This window comes from Pseudophryne corroboree, chromosome 9, assembly GCF_028390025.1.
Source record: "Pseudophryne corroboree isolate aPseCor3 chromosome 9, aPseCor3.hap2, whole genome shotgun sequence".
Lineage (NCBI taxonomy): Eukaryota > Metazoa > Chordata > Amphibia > Anura > Myobatrachidae > Pseudophryne > Pseudophryne corroboree.
The window spans coordinates 121,569,866-121,589,452 of NC_086452.1; the positions used below are offsets into that span (position 1 = coordinate 121,569,866).

General features: G+C 48.5%; 1 protein-coding gene across 1 annotated transcript in view; it reads left to right on the forward strand.

The window, feature by feature from the left end:
• The first annotated feature begins 721 nt into the window (after positions 1–721).
• The window catches only part of NPHS2 (NPHS2 stomatin family member, podocin), a 54,057-nt gene continuing 35,191 nt past the window's right edge, over positions 722–19,587 (forward strand). The window contains exons 1-2 of the mRNA XM_063941493.1: positions 722–968; positions 14,770–14,873. Coding sequence (XP_063797563.1) covers positions 722–968; positions 14,770–14,873 — 351 coding nt within the window. The remainder of the gene's footprint in view (positions 969–14,769; positions 14,874–19,587) is intronic.

Consider the following 19,587-nt stretch of genomic DNA (forward strand, 5'->3'; position numbering starts at 1 on the left):
GGACCGAACTACACCAGATTGTTTGTGAGGATAACTTTTATTTTTTTACATGTATCCTAATGGATTCTACGGGACAAGCGGACAGAGGGGCTCCGTGGGACACTAGGTAAGTATGTGTGAGTGTGTAAGTGTGCATGTATATGTAAATAACATTTTACTGTCATGGTGTGTGCATCTTGTGTTTTTTAGGGTATTTCTTTTGTTGTGGAACTACAGGTACCAGCGGGCTCTTTAACTCTCTGCATGCTGGTACTTGTGGTTCTCCAAGTTTTGGGCAGGGAATCCCAGAACCAAAAAAATAATAACTATCATTATTGATGTCCAATCAGGCATCCGGCACTGAATGAAATTTTGACAAGTCTTTGTGTCTGACGATTATTTTCGAAAACAATGTTAAAGTGAATTTTGCATCTAAGCTAAAATAGCTGATATTTTCAATTCTAGGCAATGGTTTCTAAATTAACTACTGTACCCAAACGTAATATGGTCATTTACCAAAATAAAGTGAGCACAATCATTTTGATCACTTACAGTAAAAAGTAGGCTAGTAATTAGCATTCATGAATCAACATTCCAAGAATATATTTTGTCAAGACTAGAAGCTGGAAGGTATTTAAGCTCATTTAATTTAATGCACATCACTGTCTCTCCTCCATGACATGTCCCACCTGTTGCAACCACATAAGTACACTGCTCTGCCCCCTCACTGTTCATCACAACTATGACGGAAAAGAGATCTCGCAGCTCTTCTCGAGAGCCTCCTCAGAAACAGAGGGACTCCACTGGCCAGGGGTCTAAGAGGGAAAGGAAAGGGAATCAAGGCTCTGGAAGATCCAGGAGTGGGAGGGTAACAGAACCCAGCAAAAACAACGTAAAAATTTCTGCTGTGGTTGATGTGGATGGTGTGGTGACTTCAGATGAGGAGACAGAAATTATGGCACTTCTGGAGAATGAACAGAAGAATGAAGGTGAGGACTCAATAACCAAAGCGTTTAGTGTTCAAAATTTAGGGGTTAATTCTGAGTTGATCGCAGCAGCAAGTTTTTTAGCAATTGGGCAAAACCATGTGCAGTAGAGGGGGGGAAGATATAACATTTGCAGAGAGAGTTAGATTTGGGTGGGTTATTTTGTTTCTGTGCAGGGTAAATACTGGCTGCTTTATTTTTACACTGCAATTTAAATTTCAGTTTGAATACCCCCCACCCAAATCTAACTCTCTCTGCACATGTTAAATCTGCCTCCCCTGCAGTGCACATGGTTTTGCCCAACTGCTAAAAAATTTCCTGCTGTGATCAACTTGGAATTACCCCCTTAGTTTTCTTCATCTAATGTTTGTGTCACTGGAAAGAAGCATCCAGTGTTGTCCTAATCCAACTGTCCACAGCAGTGCATGGAAATTATTCCATACATGACCCATGTTTACAGCAATGGTACCCAGGGCCTGATTCAGAGTTATACACAATGCCAATATTTATGGAGTTGAGCGGTTATCGGCTGACTGCGCATACGCTACGTTGGCACTGCGCATGCACCAAGTTACCCAAGTTATATCATAGCTATACAAAGTGATTCACAGTCAGGGTCCATTTGGGGGAGGTAATGGGGAGTGGCGGGAAGATCACAGGCATTTCAGAACCATTTTAGGATGTGTCTCTACCTGCAAACTGCGAACCCATATACACAAAACGGCATCAGTGTCTCAAGTCTCACGGTCATTCTGCGAAATTAATTATCAAAGTATCTGCAACCGCAGCTGTGTATTTGTACGCAGTTACTTGAAGCATTAGCGTACAGCACTGAATCAGGCCCATGGTTACTACATCTGATGATTTGTAATATGATTTTATATATAGCTAGGCATACTGTACCTTGTGCATACCTCCCAACATGACCCTCTCCAGGAGGGACAGAATGCTCTGCTCCTGGACTTTCCTCTTAATGTATGATTGCCATCACCTGTGCTGTAACACCTTTCTTATCCATTAAGCTGTTCAACACAGTGCCAGCAATCAAAGATCAAGAGAAAAGTCCAGAAGCAGAGCATTGTGTCCCTCCTGGAGAGGGTCATGTTGGGAGGCATGCCTTGTGTTGTATATACAGTAGATACTGTAGGCACATACTATCCCTTTAAACTGGGATGCTCACAAATTACACAGGCTCTGTGGCTGATTAAAACCAGGTGAAATGCAGGCTTAAAGTCATGCTGCCACAGAGCCTGTGTAATTCATGAGTGTCCTGATTTAAATGGATAGTATGGTGATACATATCTCCCAACATGACCCTCTCCAGGAGGGACAGAATGCTCTGCTCCTGGACTTCCCTCTTAATTTATGATTGCCATCACCTGTGGTGTAACACCTTTCTTATCCATTTACCTGTTCAAAACAGGTGCTGGCTATCACACATTAAGAAAAAAGTCCAGAAGCAGAGCATTGTGTCCCTCCTGGAGAGGGTCATGTTGGGAGGGATGGTGATATACAGTATATAGATAATACATAGCATACTTGCCTACCTGACCCTCTCCATGAGGGAGAAAATTCTCTGTTCCGGGACTTTCCTGGTAATGTATGATTGCCATCACCTGTGGTGAAACACCTTTCTTATCAATTAACTAGCTCACCACAGGTGATGGCAATCATACATTACCAGGAAAGTCCAGGAACAGAGCATTTTCTCCCTCATGGAGAGGGTCAGGTAGGCAAGTATGATACATAGTGAACTTCATTTACAACAAGTGAACTGAAAAAAAGTGCATAGCTCTGTCTTTGTGTCTGGATGTCTAACATGCATGTGCCCACTTTGTTATTGGCATAAAAACGACTGATGAATCCTGTACAGAAGGGATATTCAACATGCAGCCATACCATACCCTCCAACATGACCCGCCCCACTAGGTACAAAATGCTCTGTTTCTGGACTTCCTTCTTAATTTATTATTGCCATCACCTGTGAAGAAACAGCTTTCTTATCATTTAACTAGTTCAACACAGGTGATGGAAATCATAAATTAAGAGGGAAGTCCAGAAACAGAGCATTTTGTACCTAGTGGGGCGGGTCATGTTGGAGGGTCTGCCATACAGTACTTGCCTACCTGACCCTCTCCATGAGGGAGAAAATGCTCTGTTCCTGGACTTTGGGGCCCTACACACTCGGCGATGCGCCGCCGAGGTGCCCGACGGCCGATACGGCCGACGAGCGACCCGGCGGCGGGGGGGCAGTGACGGGGGGAGTGAAGTTTCTTCACTCCCCCTGTCACCCGGCTGCATTGAAGTGCAGGCAAATATGGACGAGATCGTCCATATTGGCCTGCATGCACAGCCGACGGGAGATCAGCGATGAACGAGCGCGGGGCCGCGCATCGTTCATCGCTGGAGTCTCCACACTGAAAGATATGAACGAGTTCTCGTTCATTTATGAACGAGATCGTTCATATCTTTCAGAATATCGGCATGTGTGTAGGGCCTATTTCCTGGTAATGTATGATTGCTATCACCTGTGGTGAAACACCTTTCTTATCAATTAACTAGCTCACCACAGGTGATGGCAATCATACATTACCAGGAAAGTCCAGGAACAGAGCATTTTCTCCCTCATGAAGAGGGTCAGGTAGGCAAGTATGCATGCAGCACTCCACCTGTTGTGGAACAACATATCCCAGCATGCATTGTCACCGTTTAGCATGCACTAATAGCCGTGGCAGGGCATGCTGGGATGTACAGTTCCAGAGCAGCTGGAGGGTCGCATGTTCAATATCCCTGCTTTACAGTATTTGCATTATCTGTGCCCAACCAATGAGTCTGGGCTCAAATGTTCAAATTCACATTTAAAGAAAAGTACTGTCTGTATTTTTCACTCTCATTCTCCTAATTAAAGCAGTTTCCAAAGCAGTGTTATTTTACATCCTTAAATTATGATTAAACTATATGAAAAAAGGATGCAAAGGCGCTATTTGTTATTTCTTGTATTTTTTGTTAGAGTACTTTCTGTGAGCACATCTGCAATCTCAACTCGTTATTTGGTCTGTGGTATTTTTATATTGAAAATCCAAGTTTACATACAGTATTCTTTAAGGAAACATTAAAATTCATCCTGTTTGGACCCTGCAATTCCTTATGATAAGTTGCACTTTTGTTTGTTTTTTTGTTTTTTTAAACATTTATCTTATTTTTTTAAACTAGAATATCACATAGATACAAAACAATGTCTACAAAGGAAATAAAAATAGACAATTACAGCATTACTTTGCTTAAATCAGGTGCAAAGAATGTAGACATCAAAACAATGGGGTAAATTTACTAGGGTGAGCGTCTTTTAGAACTGGTGATGTTGCCCATAGCAACCAATCATATTCTATCTATTATCTTCTAGAAGCAGCTAGATAAATGTTAAGTAAAAAAACTCCCACTGCTATAAAAAAAAACTCCCACTGTAGTAAATGTACCCCAATAAGTACAGAATGAATTTCAAACAAGTAAGGGGGGTATCCAATTAGCCGCGGTAATTTATCTTGGCTAATTGGTTCGCCAGGGACTATCCTATTAGCCCCATTAGCTGGTGTTTATCAGGGATTGGTTTTGTCTGTATCAGGCGAAGCCAAATCCCTGATAAGTGACTATTTTTTCTGTGATAAGAGCAGCGAAAATACATTTTAACATTTTAAAAATTGGCAAAAAAATATGTTTTTTTTTACGGCCGCCGCATTATTGCGGCTAATTGGATACCCCCACCCCGCCCCGCCCCCAAGTTCTGCTTACAATAATATGAACAGACTAACAAAACATACAACAAAAAATAGTAGAAAGGGATCGGTATGGGATACCAGCGTACGGGATGCCGACTGTCACTCTACCAACAGTGACATCCCGTCCATCAGAATACCAGCAGCGGTGCATTGAGGCCCTTTGCGGGCACGATAGCTCGCTTAGATTGTCACAGGTTCTATTCTCCCTCTGAGTGTCATGGACACCCACAGAGGGAGAATCACCTACCTTGCCGGTATTCCGGCGGCGACATTGTACCCCTGTCAGGATTTCGCCATTGGTATTGCGACTGCCGGGATCCAGAAGAGCGGTATTTTAAATGCATACCATTATAGGTGCTTCAGCTCAGGACAGCGCTTATCATGTACATGTACTAAACCTCATATAGTCTGAGGATTGTCCGTAACATAAACCATAACATCTTAACACTTAACTATAATAAATAAAGACACGGAGACTTGAATTTGGCAGAAATTGTTAGCTATTTAAGTGAACTATTAACTGTGAATAATTAAACTAAAGTATGGTGGCCAGAAAGAACGGCTAAACAACCCTATCCCATAGATAACTATCTTATAAAACAGAACTTACGTAAACCTTCCAACACACAAATAAGTATCCGCTCAACCTCCATCCTGACTACCCACCCGTGAAGGTGATGAGGCTGCCACCCGTGAAGGCGGTCCAGCAGATGTAAAACCAGTCAGCGAAGGAGAGCGCACCTAAAATCAACAACCAAATGACCTCCAATTCACTCTTTAATCCAACAAATGTTAACTTACCGTTCTTTCCCTCCACAACCCAAACCATGACAACCCACAGCACGAAAATAGCCAACGCAACAACAAAATCAAACACCACCAGTAGGGAGGGAGGGTGGGACGACAAAAGCAGAAGAGGCTGACCCAGCCCCTTTCTCAGGCTTAAGAACCCATTCCACCTACCCCCAACATTCATTCCTATTGGCTAACAATAATACTCCCATAATGCCTTACCGTCCTGCCCCCAGACTAGTTGAGGTTTAACCCACTCCTCTCCTATTCTGTCAATTCGTTCTCCTAAACCTCATATAGTCTGAGGATTGTCCGTAACATAAACCATAACATCTTAACACTTAACTATAATAAATAAAGACACGGAGACTTGAATTTGGCAGAAATTGTTAGCTATTTAAGTGAACTATTAACTGTGAATAATTAAACTAAAGTATGGTGGCCAGAAAGAACGGCTAAGCAACCCTATCCCATAGATAACTATCTTATAAAACAGAACTTACGTAAACCTTCCAACACACAAATAGGTATCTGCTCAACCTCCATCCTGACTACCCACCCGTGAAGGTGATGAGGCTGCCACCCGTGAAGGCGGTCCAGCAGATGTAAAACCAGTCAGCGAAGGAGAGCGCACCTAAAATCAACAACCAAATGACCTCCAATTCACTCTTTAATCCAACAAATGTTAACTTGCCGTTCTTTCCCGCCAACAGCGAAGTTCTGTTCTACAGAACTACGCACCGCCACCATACCCCTAACCTACCGAACCAAACACCGAAAACAGATCCTCCAAAAACATAGATAGTCCCTGTCCTGTCAAGTGCACACCATCCGGTCTAAACAAGTAGAAGTGCCGAAACTTGATCCGCTGATGCCAAACCACAGCACCGCCATGGGCCACCACAAACGTAGCCACCGCGGCATTCACCTTCCGGCGAGCCACATCGATCGCTCGACCATCCACCACTCCACGCCAACACAACCGCGGCACCATACAAGACCAGATAAGCCTACAGCCTGGCCAAGCGTCAGAAATCACTTGCAGATCCTGAATAATGGCCAATCGAAGATTCACTGCCTTCCTCCTACCTAGGTCGTTCCCTCCTAAGTGAATCACCAACGGTTTGGGGATGCCAAACCGCCGAACCTGCTCCATAAGCTTCGCTTTCAGGTCATGCCAAAGCATACCACGCACACCTATCCACCGCACATCATCCGAGCCCACAAAGCAAGGAGCCCCTTGCGTAGCCAAAAATTTGGCTGCCCAATAAACATAGGAATGGCCAATCACCCACACATCACACACATCCACCCGCCAACCTAAAAGGGGAAAAAACAGATAAACAAATGTGAATATGTGAGGTAAAACCAAACCCAGCCCAGCACAGGAACCAACTATCAGAACAAGGATCTGCCAAAAAGAAATAATTTGAATAGAGGACTATAACTTTCCTCTTGAACAAGCTTCAGGCCAATCGAAGCAACAGAAAGACACAAAAGGAAAAAACAAAATAACAAAAAAAGGGGGGGGAGGTTAGAGCTGGGAGGGGGGGGGGGGGGTTTGGGGGGAACACAGAATAACTCGGCTGGAGGTGAAACGTAAAAACCTGCTGAGGAACTTGTAATTAGATGCCAATTAGCCGAATTGAATGAATTAAGCCAAATCAGTTTGTCAGTTCAGGCAAAAAATTGCGAAGCACTCCAGACCCCCACTGCCAGCAGTGGCGAGTAGCTAGCCATCCGAGTAGGGAGGACAGGGGAGACAAACAAAACAGCACGAACACACTGAACTGAAACACATAACGCAGTAAACGAACAACATGTTAGTAGCAACAAACTCGCTTACGCAACAGCGGGCCGAATGTAACGCTTATAAGCCGCCGACTTCCAGCGGCCCAAAGCCTTAATTTTGTCCACAGCGCTCCCTGCAGATGCTGCGGAAGTGGCGGCCCCGATTCTAAAGGAATGTGAACTAAAGTCCCGAGGGGAGAGGCCCAAACTGGACAGGCAGCGCCGCATCATCCATGTAAATTGGTACTTCGTCAATGGCGACCCATCGTAATGTAGCAGCCAAGACCCCTCAGACAAGAGCCTGACCTCCGCATACCGACTAGCCAACGCCACCGGACAACAGTCCTCACCACCCGATGGTGCCAAAGAGATCCAATGACCTCTACCCATCTGATCAGTTTTGGAGCGGCGCAGCCTGCACAGCACGGACCCCCCACCCACGACAACATCCGCGCGCCGCATCATGGCCTCGGACTTCTTAGCAGCCGCAACCAGCTCAGAAACCCTGAACGCGCCATGGAAAAAGCCAGCTGAAACAGGAGCGCTTCAAAACGGGAGTCCGCCACCCCCGCCACCAAGAGGGAAGAAAGCAGGGACGCATCAATAGGGCGCCGACCATCAGGAGGGACCGGTGCCGAGCGCACCCAACCTCTAAGCGCCCTCGCCAGCAGGAAACCCTTCGTAAAATCCGGCATACCCTTCAATTTAGAATAAAAGGATATCCCGGCGAGGTATCGAGACACCACAGCCCTCGATCTCCCCGTTACGAAGAGTTGCCAAATGAAGTCTAGAAACAAGCTCTGACCCCTCTTACCTCTAGGCCCTTGGTCACGGGAAAAGTCTTCCCACTCCTTCCAGGCCCGATGGTATCCAGCGAGAGTGGACGGAGCCAACGACAGCTCTGCTAGCCCTTCCAATCCGCCATGATGACCTGCCAAACTTAAGAAGGGCAGGGCAAACCTGCCGAATCAGCCTCCGGGGCCAGCAAACGGAACCTATCCCACTGCCCCCTGGACAATGCATCGGCGATCCCATTATCAACCCCGGGGACGTGTTGAGCCCTAAACAGAATATTGCTGTGCATACAAGTCAGCACAAGTCGTGACAACACCCGGAGGGCCTTAGCTCTTTGGTTGTTAACCGCGTGCACGACCCCTAAGTTATCGCAGCGGAAGAGAATACTGCGATTGCGAAGGCGCTCTCCCCAAACCTCCAAGGCCACCATGATGGGAAAAAGCTCCAGCGACAACAGGTCGCCGGTCAGCCCCTCCCGCGACCAAGACTCGGTCCATGAGGCCGCGCACCAAGCCCCATCTAGGTAACAACCGAACCCCGACGAGCCCGCCGCATCCGTAAACAACTGCAGGTCGAAACTGTCAATGAGCGGGGCCATCCAGATCAGCACACCATTGAAATCCGCCAGAAACGAAACCCACATAGCGAGGTCCCGCCTAATCTCAGCCGAGAAACGGACAAAATGGTGCGGCCTGGACACCCCAGCTGTGGACCGTTCCAACTTCCGACAAAAAACCCGGCCCATGGGAATCACCCGACAGGCAAAGTTCAACAGGCCTAGGAGGGATTGAGCCTCCCGCAACGTCACCTTACGCCGCTCCGAGCACTGCGCAATGGACTCCCGAAGCTTCGCAACCTTGTCCTGAGGCAGCCGGCAAGCCCCCGCGACCGTATCGATCTCGATACCTAAAAAGGACAAACAGGAGAGGGACCCCTCCGTCTTGTCCTCGGCCACAGGGACGCCAAAATGCCCCAACAAGGCACGCAGCGAAAACAGCAGGAAACCACAGCAAGGAGAACCCGCGGGCCCCACGCACAAAAAATCATCCAGGTAATGTGCAATCCTGCTACCTCCGCAAGATAACTCCACACACCAATGTAAAAAGGCTGAACTTTTTGAAAAAGGCACACGAAACGGAACACCCCATAGGCAGACACTTGTCTACAAAGTATTCCTCCCCGACGCGGAAACCCATGAATCGAAACGACTCCGGGTGCAAAGGGGAGCAAGCGAAAAGCCGATTCAACATCCAGTTTAGCCATGAGGGCCCCGGGGCCACAGCCCCGAACCATGTCCAAAGCATCCTCAAAGGACTGATACACCACCGAACAATATTACGGCGAAATTGCATCGTTCACCGAGGACCCAGATGGATAAGACAAATGTTGAATGAGCCGGAACTTACCCGGAGCCTTTTTGGGCACGACCCCCACCGGGGAAATAATCAAATCCTCGACAGGCGGCAGCGCAAAGGGGCCCGCCATTCTCCCCAGGCGAACCTCCTGCTCAACCTTTTCCCGGAGCACGTCGGGGATATCCCGAGCAGACTGCAAGTTCCTGGCGGCCCGAACCAAAACCTCCCCCCACCACTGGTAAACGAAATCCCGACGCAAAACCCTCCCGCAGAAATTTTGCGTCGTCTGTGTTTGGGTACCACCCCGACCATTTTAGCATGGCCCCCAAACGAACCGGGGTCGGCGCCCTAACTAGCGGCAAGCCCCCCAGCTATTTTTCCGGCTGGTCCCGCGGCCGCCCTGGCACCCGGTCGCACCCCGCGGAAGCAATTGGAAGCAGGGTGGAATCCGTTACATCATAAGCAAAGGTGGCGAAAACGACACCGTTGCCCGAGGGGGCACGTGGAATTGTTGAACGCGAAACACTTCCCCTTCGCCGGCGCCTGCTGCGGAGAATGGGCCGCGGTCCAAGGGCGGCGCGGTGGAGCCTCAACCGCGGGCCGAAACTGACTAGCCACCGCGCCCTGCGCCACAGCCGCCCCCTTAGTCACCATCTTCATATCCTGCGCTCGCGTGACCCGAAGCCATACCTCCACATCTTTGCATCCGAAGTCAATGATGTGCAGGCAATCCTGCTTCTGACGATATTGCTTGTCATAATGCAGCCACGAATCGTCCTTAGACTGACGCTGCATGTCATGCATGAGGTGGATATACCTGATGACGTTCATGTGTTCATCAGGGCGATCCTCCAAGTAGCATGCCGCGAAGACACAGAAACCCGCCAACCAGTTGTGATACGAGCGGAAGGCCTCCGCCCCAATACCGCCCTTCGCAAGCGCTTCCTTACCTTCCCTCTTGTTGTCCTCCGTCAACGTAAAAAGGTTGACGTATTCCCCCCGTCTAATCTTCCTCCTGCAACTCTCACGCAACCCTCGCAAGACTGCCGTGCACTCGCAGCGAACCACGCCTGGCAAATTACGCCTCCTCCTTTCCCGACGGGAACTACTACTACTCTTCCGAGACCGTTTATCCCGGTGCCGCGCCTCATGCCACGCGTACTTGATAGCCCTCTTTCTAGCCTTTGCGGAGCTACTAACCGCAGACTGGCACGACAAAGAAGAGGAAGAAGATCTACTTGATGTACTGCCGTACGAGGAAGAAGAGGACCCCAGCGACATAGCAACTGTATCGGCGTCCCACTCACCAGCAGGCCCGCCTGGCTCCTGCGGTGCACCACGAGCCACAGCGCTGCCCCGGCCCCCACTGCCCCCCCCCCCACCGGGAGAACTCGCTGACCCGCACCTCCAGGCATCACCCCCCCCCCCCTCTGGTCCCGTACCGACACCACCAGAGGCCCCCGGGAGCCCCCCCTGCTAGAGCGAGGAGAGCGCCCAGGGAATCCAGCAGCCCCACGGGAGCGCGCCCGCGACACGGAAATCGCCTGGCTTAAGGGACTGCCAGTGGAAGAGCCACTGGCCCCATCCCTACAAGCAGTCCCCTCATTCTCTGGGGAGCCGCCGGTGACTCTCTGCGGTGGAGGGTGCAGGGAACGCGCGCGCACGCGTCCCCACGCTGCAGCAGCCGGCGGGGGATTCACACCAGCGGGCTCCCCGGCCGGCTCCCCCCGCCGGCTGCCAGATCCAGTTCACCACCGGCCGCCGCCCTGTCCCCCGCCAGCCGCCGCCGCGCCAGAGGGATCCCCCCTGAAGTTACTGCCATTTACCTCATCTGACCATCCACTTTGCTGTGTTGGACAAATAAAAAATCCGTGTGTTTTTGAAAAAGAAAGCAGTGGTTTGCCTGATTCCCGTCGCCCACACTGTGAGGGATGAAAGATACCTTTTTGTGCACGCGAGACAGGACACTAATGTAAGTGTTATTCCAATAGCTAAGTCTATTTCAAATGAATATACCCCTGATGTTTGGTGACCGAAAGATACCTTTATGTGAAAACGAGACAGAATTATAAAGTGAGTGTCTTTCTAATGAAAAGAGAAAATCTGAAAGAATCCTTGGACAAAGCTTAGGAGTCTCAAGTCGTTTTAAGATTTTATTATTTTAAACCAGCGCTAGTTTGTAACCATCCATTTTTTGCGGATCCCCCCGGCGCCCGCGGCCTAGCCGGCGAAGGGGCGGACACACGCGCCGCTGCACGCGCCCGTGGACGGGCGCCCGCAGCAGCGCCAGCAGGCTCAGCCCCGGCCGTGAGCAAAGTGCTCAGGCCCGGGGCACCGGACGCCGGCTCCCGAGCAGGAGCTGCATCAATATAGCGGGCAGGGGGGCCAGAGGAGCGGCGGGGACGGGGCATGGCAGGCCACAGGTTCATACCCTCCAACTGTACCTTTTTAATAGGTACAGTACCTTTTTTTTTTTTTATGGTCTGTACCGATTTTTGGCTCTCAAACTTCCATTGAAAGCATAGGAAAAGGGGGCGTGGCCACACCCCTTACCCGCGGCCACGCCCCTTTTCCGGATTTGTTCCGATTTTTCTGTGTAAAATGTTGGAGGGTATGCAAGTTAATTCCAGGTAATGGAGACAGAGGAGGCACAGTATAAAGCACACTGCCACAGCAGCAGCAACCTAATATTTCACAATGTGCAAGCAGCACAGCAAGGAGACAAAGGGGGGAAGAGCACTTACCCTCACCACGACAAAATCAGAAGAGGCTGACCCAGCCCCTTTCTCAGGCTTAAGAACCCATTCCACCTACCCCCAACATTCATTCCTATTGGCTAACAATAATACTCCCATAATGCCTTACCGTCCTGCCCCCAGACTAGCTGAGGTTTAACCCACTCCTCTCCTATTCTGTCAATTCGTTCTCCTAAATAAACTAGTAACTGTTTTATAAGGTATGTGGTATGGGTATAGGCGCTGGATCTCAGAGGAACACGCCAATTATAATTGTCCATTTTTTTTGTAAAGAAACCAGTTAGTGGACTCAAATAGTTTGTAGATAGCACTTTTATTTTAATCAGGATGTATTATATTAATAATTTTTAAGGCCCACAATGTATTGTCCATTTATGGGGGCTGCAAAATCTATAGTGCATTTTTCATAAATTGTATGTGCTGATTTACTTTTAGATGAAATTTGTTCAAATGCTCATACAATTAAAATAATGATTTTACCCATTGTTACCAGCAGAATTTAAGCCTAGTCATGTCTAGGGTAAGAAATCTAGAATTGTATAATACTGTAATACCTATGCCTTAGTTGCCTGTGCCTTATTTCTATTTGGCAGTTATAGCTCTTAAATGAATGATCTGTGTGTAAAACAAATAAATAGTCATGTTTAGCAATGTTGATAAATAAGAATAGTGTCCATTTTGAGATTAATGGCGGGATGTAATGGAGTCCGAGATCACGGAGGTGCGGGATGCCGGCCAATCTCGGATGTTCTTTTTTAAAGGGGCAAACAAGGCAAAACCATGCCTTGTAAGTGATTGCCCCTTTAAAAAAACATCCGAGATCGGCCAGCATCCTGCATCCCGCACCTCCGTGATCTCAGACTCCATTACAACCCGTAAGGGTTCCTATGTATTAATAATCGCGGCAGTGCCATGATTATTAACATTCCGTATCACGGCAGACTATTTCTTTTTAAACAAATGTTTCACCTTTATGTACTAAAGATAACTTGTAAGGATAACTGCTGTCCCTACAAGTTACATTCCCAGCCACATTGGAGGAGTCGTTAACATTGTCGAAAGACTGTTCCTGAGAAACTGACACTGCACCACGGTATCCGTTTGGATGGTCGACCATGTTATGGTTGGCAGTCATAAGGTCGACCACTATTGGTTGACATTGACATGGTCGACATGGACAAATGATCGACACATGAACATGGTCGACACGTGAAAATGTCGACATGCATTTTTCATATATTTTTTTCTTTTGGGGAACTTTTCCATACTTTACGATCCACGTGGACTACGATTGGACACGGTAATCTGTGCCGAGCGCAGCGGTAGCGCGCGAGGGGACGCGGTGCACTACTTGGGGTTCCCCGTCACTTTACGCAGAAAACGACACCCAAAATAGTTAAAAAACCATGTGGACCTTTTCATGTGTCGACCATTTTTCATGTGTCGACCATTTGTCCATGTCGACCATGTAAATGTCGACCAATAGTGGTCGACCTAATGACTGTCGACCATAACATGGTCGACCATTCATACAGGAACCCTGCACATCACCCCCAAACAATTGGCATGCCGTGACTTATGGGGCACTGCGGCTGTCATCAGAGGCACAGAACCTGCATATGCGCAGTACAGATCCTGTGCATGTGCAGATCACCTGACATTGGAGATGTATGTAGACCATCGGGTTTACTTCCATCTCTGAATTAGTCTCTTAGTTTCTATAACTTTGTAGCAGAGCATGTACAGTATTGCATCAGAACACTGTATACAGGGCCGTTTCTTGGGGCAGGCGAGCAGTGCAACCGCACTGGGCGCCCGCCGCGGCACTAACTGTGGCTCCCTGCTTCCACCTTCTATTTCTCCCCGAGTAACCCGCTCGGGGGGCAGAGTTTCACGGAATGACGCGGTTGCGTCATTACGTCATGACGCAACCCCGTCACTGCGCCAAACTCCCCCCCCCCCCCGAGCGGAGTACAGAGGGGGATCCAAGTTAGGAAGAGGGAAAGGCCGGCGCGAGGAGCGACTGGTGAGGCAGGCCGAAGAGCGGCAATCGCCTCTGTAAGTATTCTCTCTCTCTCTCTCAATGTGTTAAATGGGGACACCTGCCGTAATGTGTGAAATGGGGACTCTTGCCTGCCGTAGTGTGGGGATTTAATGTATCAAGGGGATTGCGGTGTGTGGCATAATATGGTGCAGGGGGCATTACTGTGTGGGGCTTAATATGGTAGAATTTTTTTTTCCTGTGGTGGTCGTGATCTGTTGGAGCAGGGTCAAAAACGGGATTGTGAGGTAGTCTTTTCAGACGAGGCCACACCCATTTAGACGAGGCCACGCCCCCTTGCCGGGTGCATGCGCAAGTTTTTTTTTTTCATCTAGGTGTGTGGGGAGGGGCACATTTTTTTAAGTCATGGGGGGCGCATTTTTAAATCTCGCACTAGGAGCCAAATTGGCTAGAAACAGCCCTGACTGTATAATGTCTGTCTCTTGTGCAGTTGTTACTGTATGCCTGTACGTCATATCTGCATGTTTGTGTTCTCAGTTGTGAAGACTGCAGGTCTGAGAGTGTGCGAGGTGCTGCTCATTTCCTGCTGTCTGCTGATGGTCATCCTCACCTTCCCACTCTCCATCTGGTTCTGTGTCAAGGTGAGAATTTCTCCCTGTTGCTTCCATTAAGGGATGCTGTTATAGACTCATTTATTATTACTGCTGGGATGTTATGTGTTTATATGAGATGCTTTTATTTGATGTATGAATACATTTTAAATATACTATTCTACGGAATTTATTCTCAGCAAGACACAGCAGAGCAGTTTCCTTCATTTTTTTTTATTTTATAGATCAATAATCCTTATTCTCATTTGCAATACTGTAAAGGTATCTTACATTTCTCTAACGTCCTAGTGGATACTGGGGAATAGTATATTGCCATGGGGTATAGATCGGGGCCACTGGAGCCTGGCATCTCAAGAAATCAATAGTGTGTGCTGGCTGCTCCCCTCTATGCTCCTCCCAGCAGACTCAGTTTTAGAAAATGTGCCCAAGGAGCCGGGTGCATTCTGTTGCTCTCCAGAGAGTTTTCTTCAGAAATTTCTGTTAGTTTGTTATTTTCAAGCAGCACTGGTTGGCAACCAGTCTGCCTGCGTCGTGGGACTTAAGGGGGGGACAGAACCAACTTCCTAAGAGTTAATGGTTCGTAATCCCAGCTGACAGGACACTGAGCTCCTGAGGTGATGTTTCTCACACTCCCAGAGGGTGAGCCCACGCCGGCAGCATGCTGCCACCCTTAATCTATGCCGAAGAAGACAGATGCACCGGTTAGCGGTTCCCCGGTACAAAATGGCGGCATGAAGGGACAGTGATCACCTGGCTACGGGCCGCGGTGCCCACTGGGAACCCAGACTGGCAACATGGTAAACGGGGGCTGCGGGCTCTTGTTTTACCCTTTCAATAGAGTAAGCCAGAATAAAGAAAATACAGGGACCGCGCAACTTATGGGGGCGGGGCTTCCCAGAGAGTGGGACCAGAGGCTAAATGGTGCCATTTCTTGCTGCTGCTGCTGATAACAGGCAGCATGTGGAGACTGCTCCTCCACAGGACCCACTGAATCACCATTGTTACTGGTACCAGGGGGTTATAGTGAAGGGGGGAGCGCATAATCAGCGATTATACCCCTGTGGGAAAAATTTCGCATAGAAGACACCCAGCGGGGCACTGCTCGGTTTGTGGTGTAGTGTGCTGGTTCCTTTCCTCTCGGTGTCACACCATTCAGGGTAGTCTGGGATAAGTGTGCATAGCTCACTAATACTACACTGTGTGTGGCTCTTCGGCCCCTACCTGTTGGTCTCTCAAAAACGCACTCTCCCTCACTTCTTACAATCTGACTCTGATTCGGAACTACCAGAGTTTGATGAAGGAGAGGCTGAGGTGGACGAGGATAATTCCCTGTCCCACGGGTGTAGAGGCCCTCATTTATGCCATTAGAGAGGTGCTCAATATCCCTGATACGGAGGAAGAACAGGCAGAGGAATTGTATTTTAATGTGAAACCAAAGTCCTCTGTAACCTTCCCGGTTTCTAAAGAATTAGATTCCCTGGCTAAGGCAGCATGGATAAATCCTGCCAAAAAATGTCTTACCCCTAAAATTCTTTCCCTACAGAGGATAGGAAAGTCTGGGAAACCCCGCGGACAGTGGATACCTCTGTGTCCAGGCTGTAACGTAAAATAGTTTTACCTGTTCCTGGGGCTATTTTCCCTTAAAGACCCAGATGATAGCAAAATTTAAACCCCTCTTAAATCAATTTATACTGCAGCAGATGTAGGCCAACGCACTACCATAGTATGTGGCTGGATTTCTAGAGCCATGGTAAAATGGTCTGATGATATTCTGAAAGGGTTGCTTACACTACCTCAAGAAGAGATAGTTACATTACTACAACACATCCAAGATGCTGCAAACTTCATGAGTGAGGCTGTTAAGGATCATTAACAGCCGTACCACTGCTATGGCAGTATTGGCTCATAGAGCCCAGTGGCTACATCAATGGTCAGCAGATGTCGATTCTAAAAAAGGGGTTCAAAACTTTCCTTTTACAGGTGATGCCTTTGTTGGGGAAGAACTGAACAAGTGTATATCTCAGGCAACTGCATGTAATTCTACATATCTGCCGTCTGCCCCGCTACCTGCCAGGCGTCCCTATCCTGGACCCTCCCTACAGTCCTTTTGGGTGGCCAGATTCAGAGGCAGGGCCTCCAATTCTGCTAGAGGATCTCACGGTAAGTCCCGTAAACCAGCAGCTGCTGGACCTGCAGACCAGGCCTCAGGATCCTCTTCCACGAAGCCCACCGCGTGATGGTTGGCCCCAGCAACAAGCTGACTTTCAGGTAGGTGCTCGCCTTCAAGACTTCGCCCACATATGGCAGGATCTTTGGGTGAGGGACCTCATATCCCAAGGATAGTGTCTGGAATTCCAGGAACTCTCTCCTCTCAGATTTTTCAGGTCAGGCTTACCAGCTTCACAGGAAGCAAGGGTTTCCTTACAGCAGGCAGTGCAAAAACTGCTTTCTACAGGAGTTACTGTTCCAGTGCCTCCTCAGCTGCACACAAAGGGGTTTTACTCAAGTCTCTTTGTGGTACCGAAGGCGGTCGGCTCTGTATGACCGATCTTGAACCTCAAATCCCTGAACCCTTATCTTCGAGTGTTCAAATTCAAGATGGAATCTCTAAGTGCAGTGATAGAGGAGTGGGAGTTTCTGGTGTCCCTGGATATAAGGACGCATACCTACATATCCCAATTTTTCCCCCTCACCAAGCGTTCCTCAGGTTCGCGATTCTGGACCAACATTTTCAGTTTCAGGCCTTACCCTTTGGTCTCTTCACAGCCCCAAGGGTATTCGCAAAGGTAATGGCGGAAGTGATGCTACATGAGGGGTGTCCAAATAATTCCATACATGAGGGGTGTCCAAATAATTCAAGAGGGGTGTCCAAATATTTCTGTACCTGGACGATCTCCTGATAAAGGCTCATGAGAGGTGTCCAAATAATTCCGTACCTGGACGATCTCCTGATAAAGGCGGTGTCCAGGAAACAGCTACTGCACAGTATCGACTTAACTACTCGTTTGCTTACGGATCATGGATGGATACTCAATTTCCAGAAATCTCACTTGGAACCGTCTCAGAGAATTCAGTTCCTGGGGATGATTCTGGATACGGTGTCTCAGAAGGTCTACCTTCCCATGGACAAGGCCTTGACTATTCAGGTCGGTGCTGAAACCTCGCGTGGTCTCGATTCATCTTTGCATCCGCTTGCTGGGCAAGATGGTGGCCTCCTACGAAGTGATACAGTACGACAGGTTCCATGTGCGACCGTTTCAACTGGATTTGTTGGAAAAATGGTCAGGATCTCACCTGCACATGCATCAGCATATAACCCTGTCACCGAAAGCACGGATATTCCTGCTATGGTGGCTACAAGTCCCCCATCTGATGGAGGGTCGGAGTTTCAACACCCAGTCATGTACGCTGTTGACAAAAGATGCCAGCATCCGGGGTTGGGGGCTGTGACTCAAGGAGCGCAGTACCAGGGGATGTGGTCCTTTCAGGTATCTGCTCTTCCAATCAACATCCTGTAACTCAGGGCAATTTACAATGTTCTACTACAGGCCTCATCCCTCCTTCGGAATCGGGCCATCCAGGTGCAGTCAGACAACGCCACGGCAGTAGCGTACATTAACCGACAGGTAGGAGCAAGAAGCAGGACCGCAATGCGAGAAGTGTCAAGAATACTCCTCTGGGCGGAAGCCAACACAAGGGCCATCTCAGCCATTTACATTCCAGGAGTGGAGAATTGGGAAGCGGACTTCCTAAGCAGGCACAAACTCCATCCGGGAAAAAGGGGCCTCCACCCTTAGGTGTTTCAACAACTTGTTCACCGGTGGGGTTGTCCACAGATAGACCTGATGGCTCCTCATCTCAACAAGAAGCTCCATTGTTACTGCTCCAGAACAAGGGCCCAGTTCGTTTACCTGTTTCCTCCAATTCCTCTAATCCCAAAAGTTCTAAAAAGACTCAAAAAGGAAAGGGTTCAGGCAATTCTCATTGCCCTGGATTGGCCTCGACGGGCTTGGTATGCGGACCTCCTGACCCTGTCGTTGGAAGAAACCTGGCCTCTGCTTCTTCTCGAGGACCTTCTTCAACAAGGACCATTCGTCTATCCAGACTTACAGCGGCTATGTTTGACGGCCTGGAAGTTGAGAGGGAAATTTTAACCAGGAAGGGTCTTCCATCCAAGGTGGTTTCGACTACGGTTCAGGCCCGTAAGGTGGTTATCTCCAAACATTACCACCATATTTGGAAGACGTATGTTTCTCGGTGTGAGGGTCAAAAATGTTCTCCTGTGGAATTTTGTCTGGGCCGGTTTTACTGTTTCTGCAAGCAGGAGTGGATAAGGGCTCCATCAAGGTTCAGGTTTCGTCTCTCTCTATCTTCTTCCAGAAACAACTGGCAGTACTTCCTGAAGTACAGACCTTTCTTCAGGGGGTCTTGCACATTCAGCCACCCTTTGTTCCTCCCACTGCTCCGTGGGACCTCACTGTGGTCTTGACCTTTCTCCAGTCGGATTGGTTTGAACCCTTACATAAGGTTGACTTAAAATACCTGATGTGGAAGACGGTTATGTTGCTGTCCTTGACTTCGGCTCGGCGAGTGTCGGAATTGGGGGCCTTGTCCTGGAAGAACCCATACTTGGTGTTTCATGAGGATAGGGCCAGCTCAGAACTCGCCCACAGTTTTTGCCAAAAGTGGTATCAGCTTTTCATGTAAATCAACCAATCGTGGTTCCATTCTTATCCGGCACTCC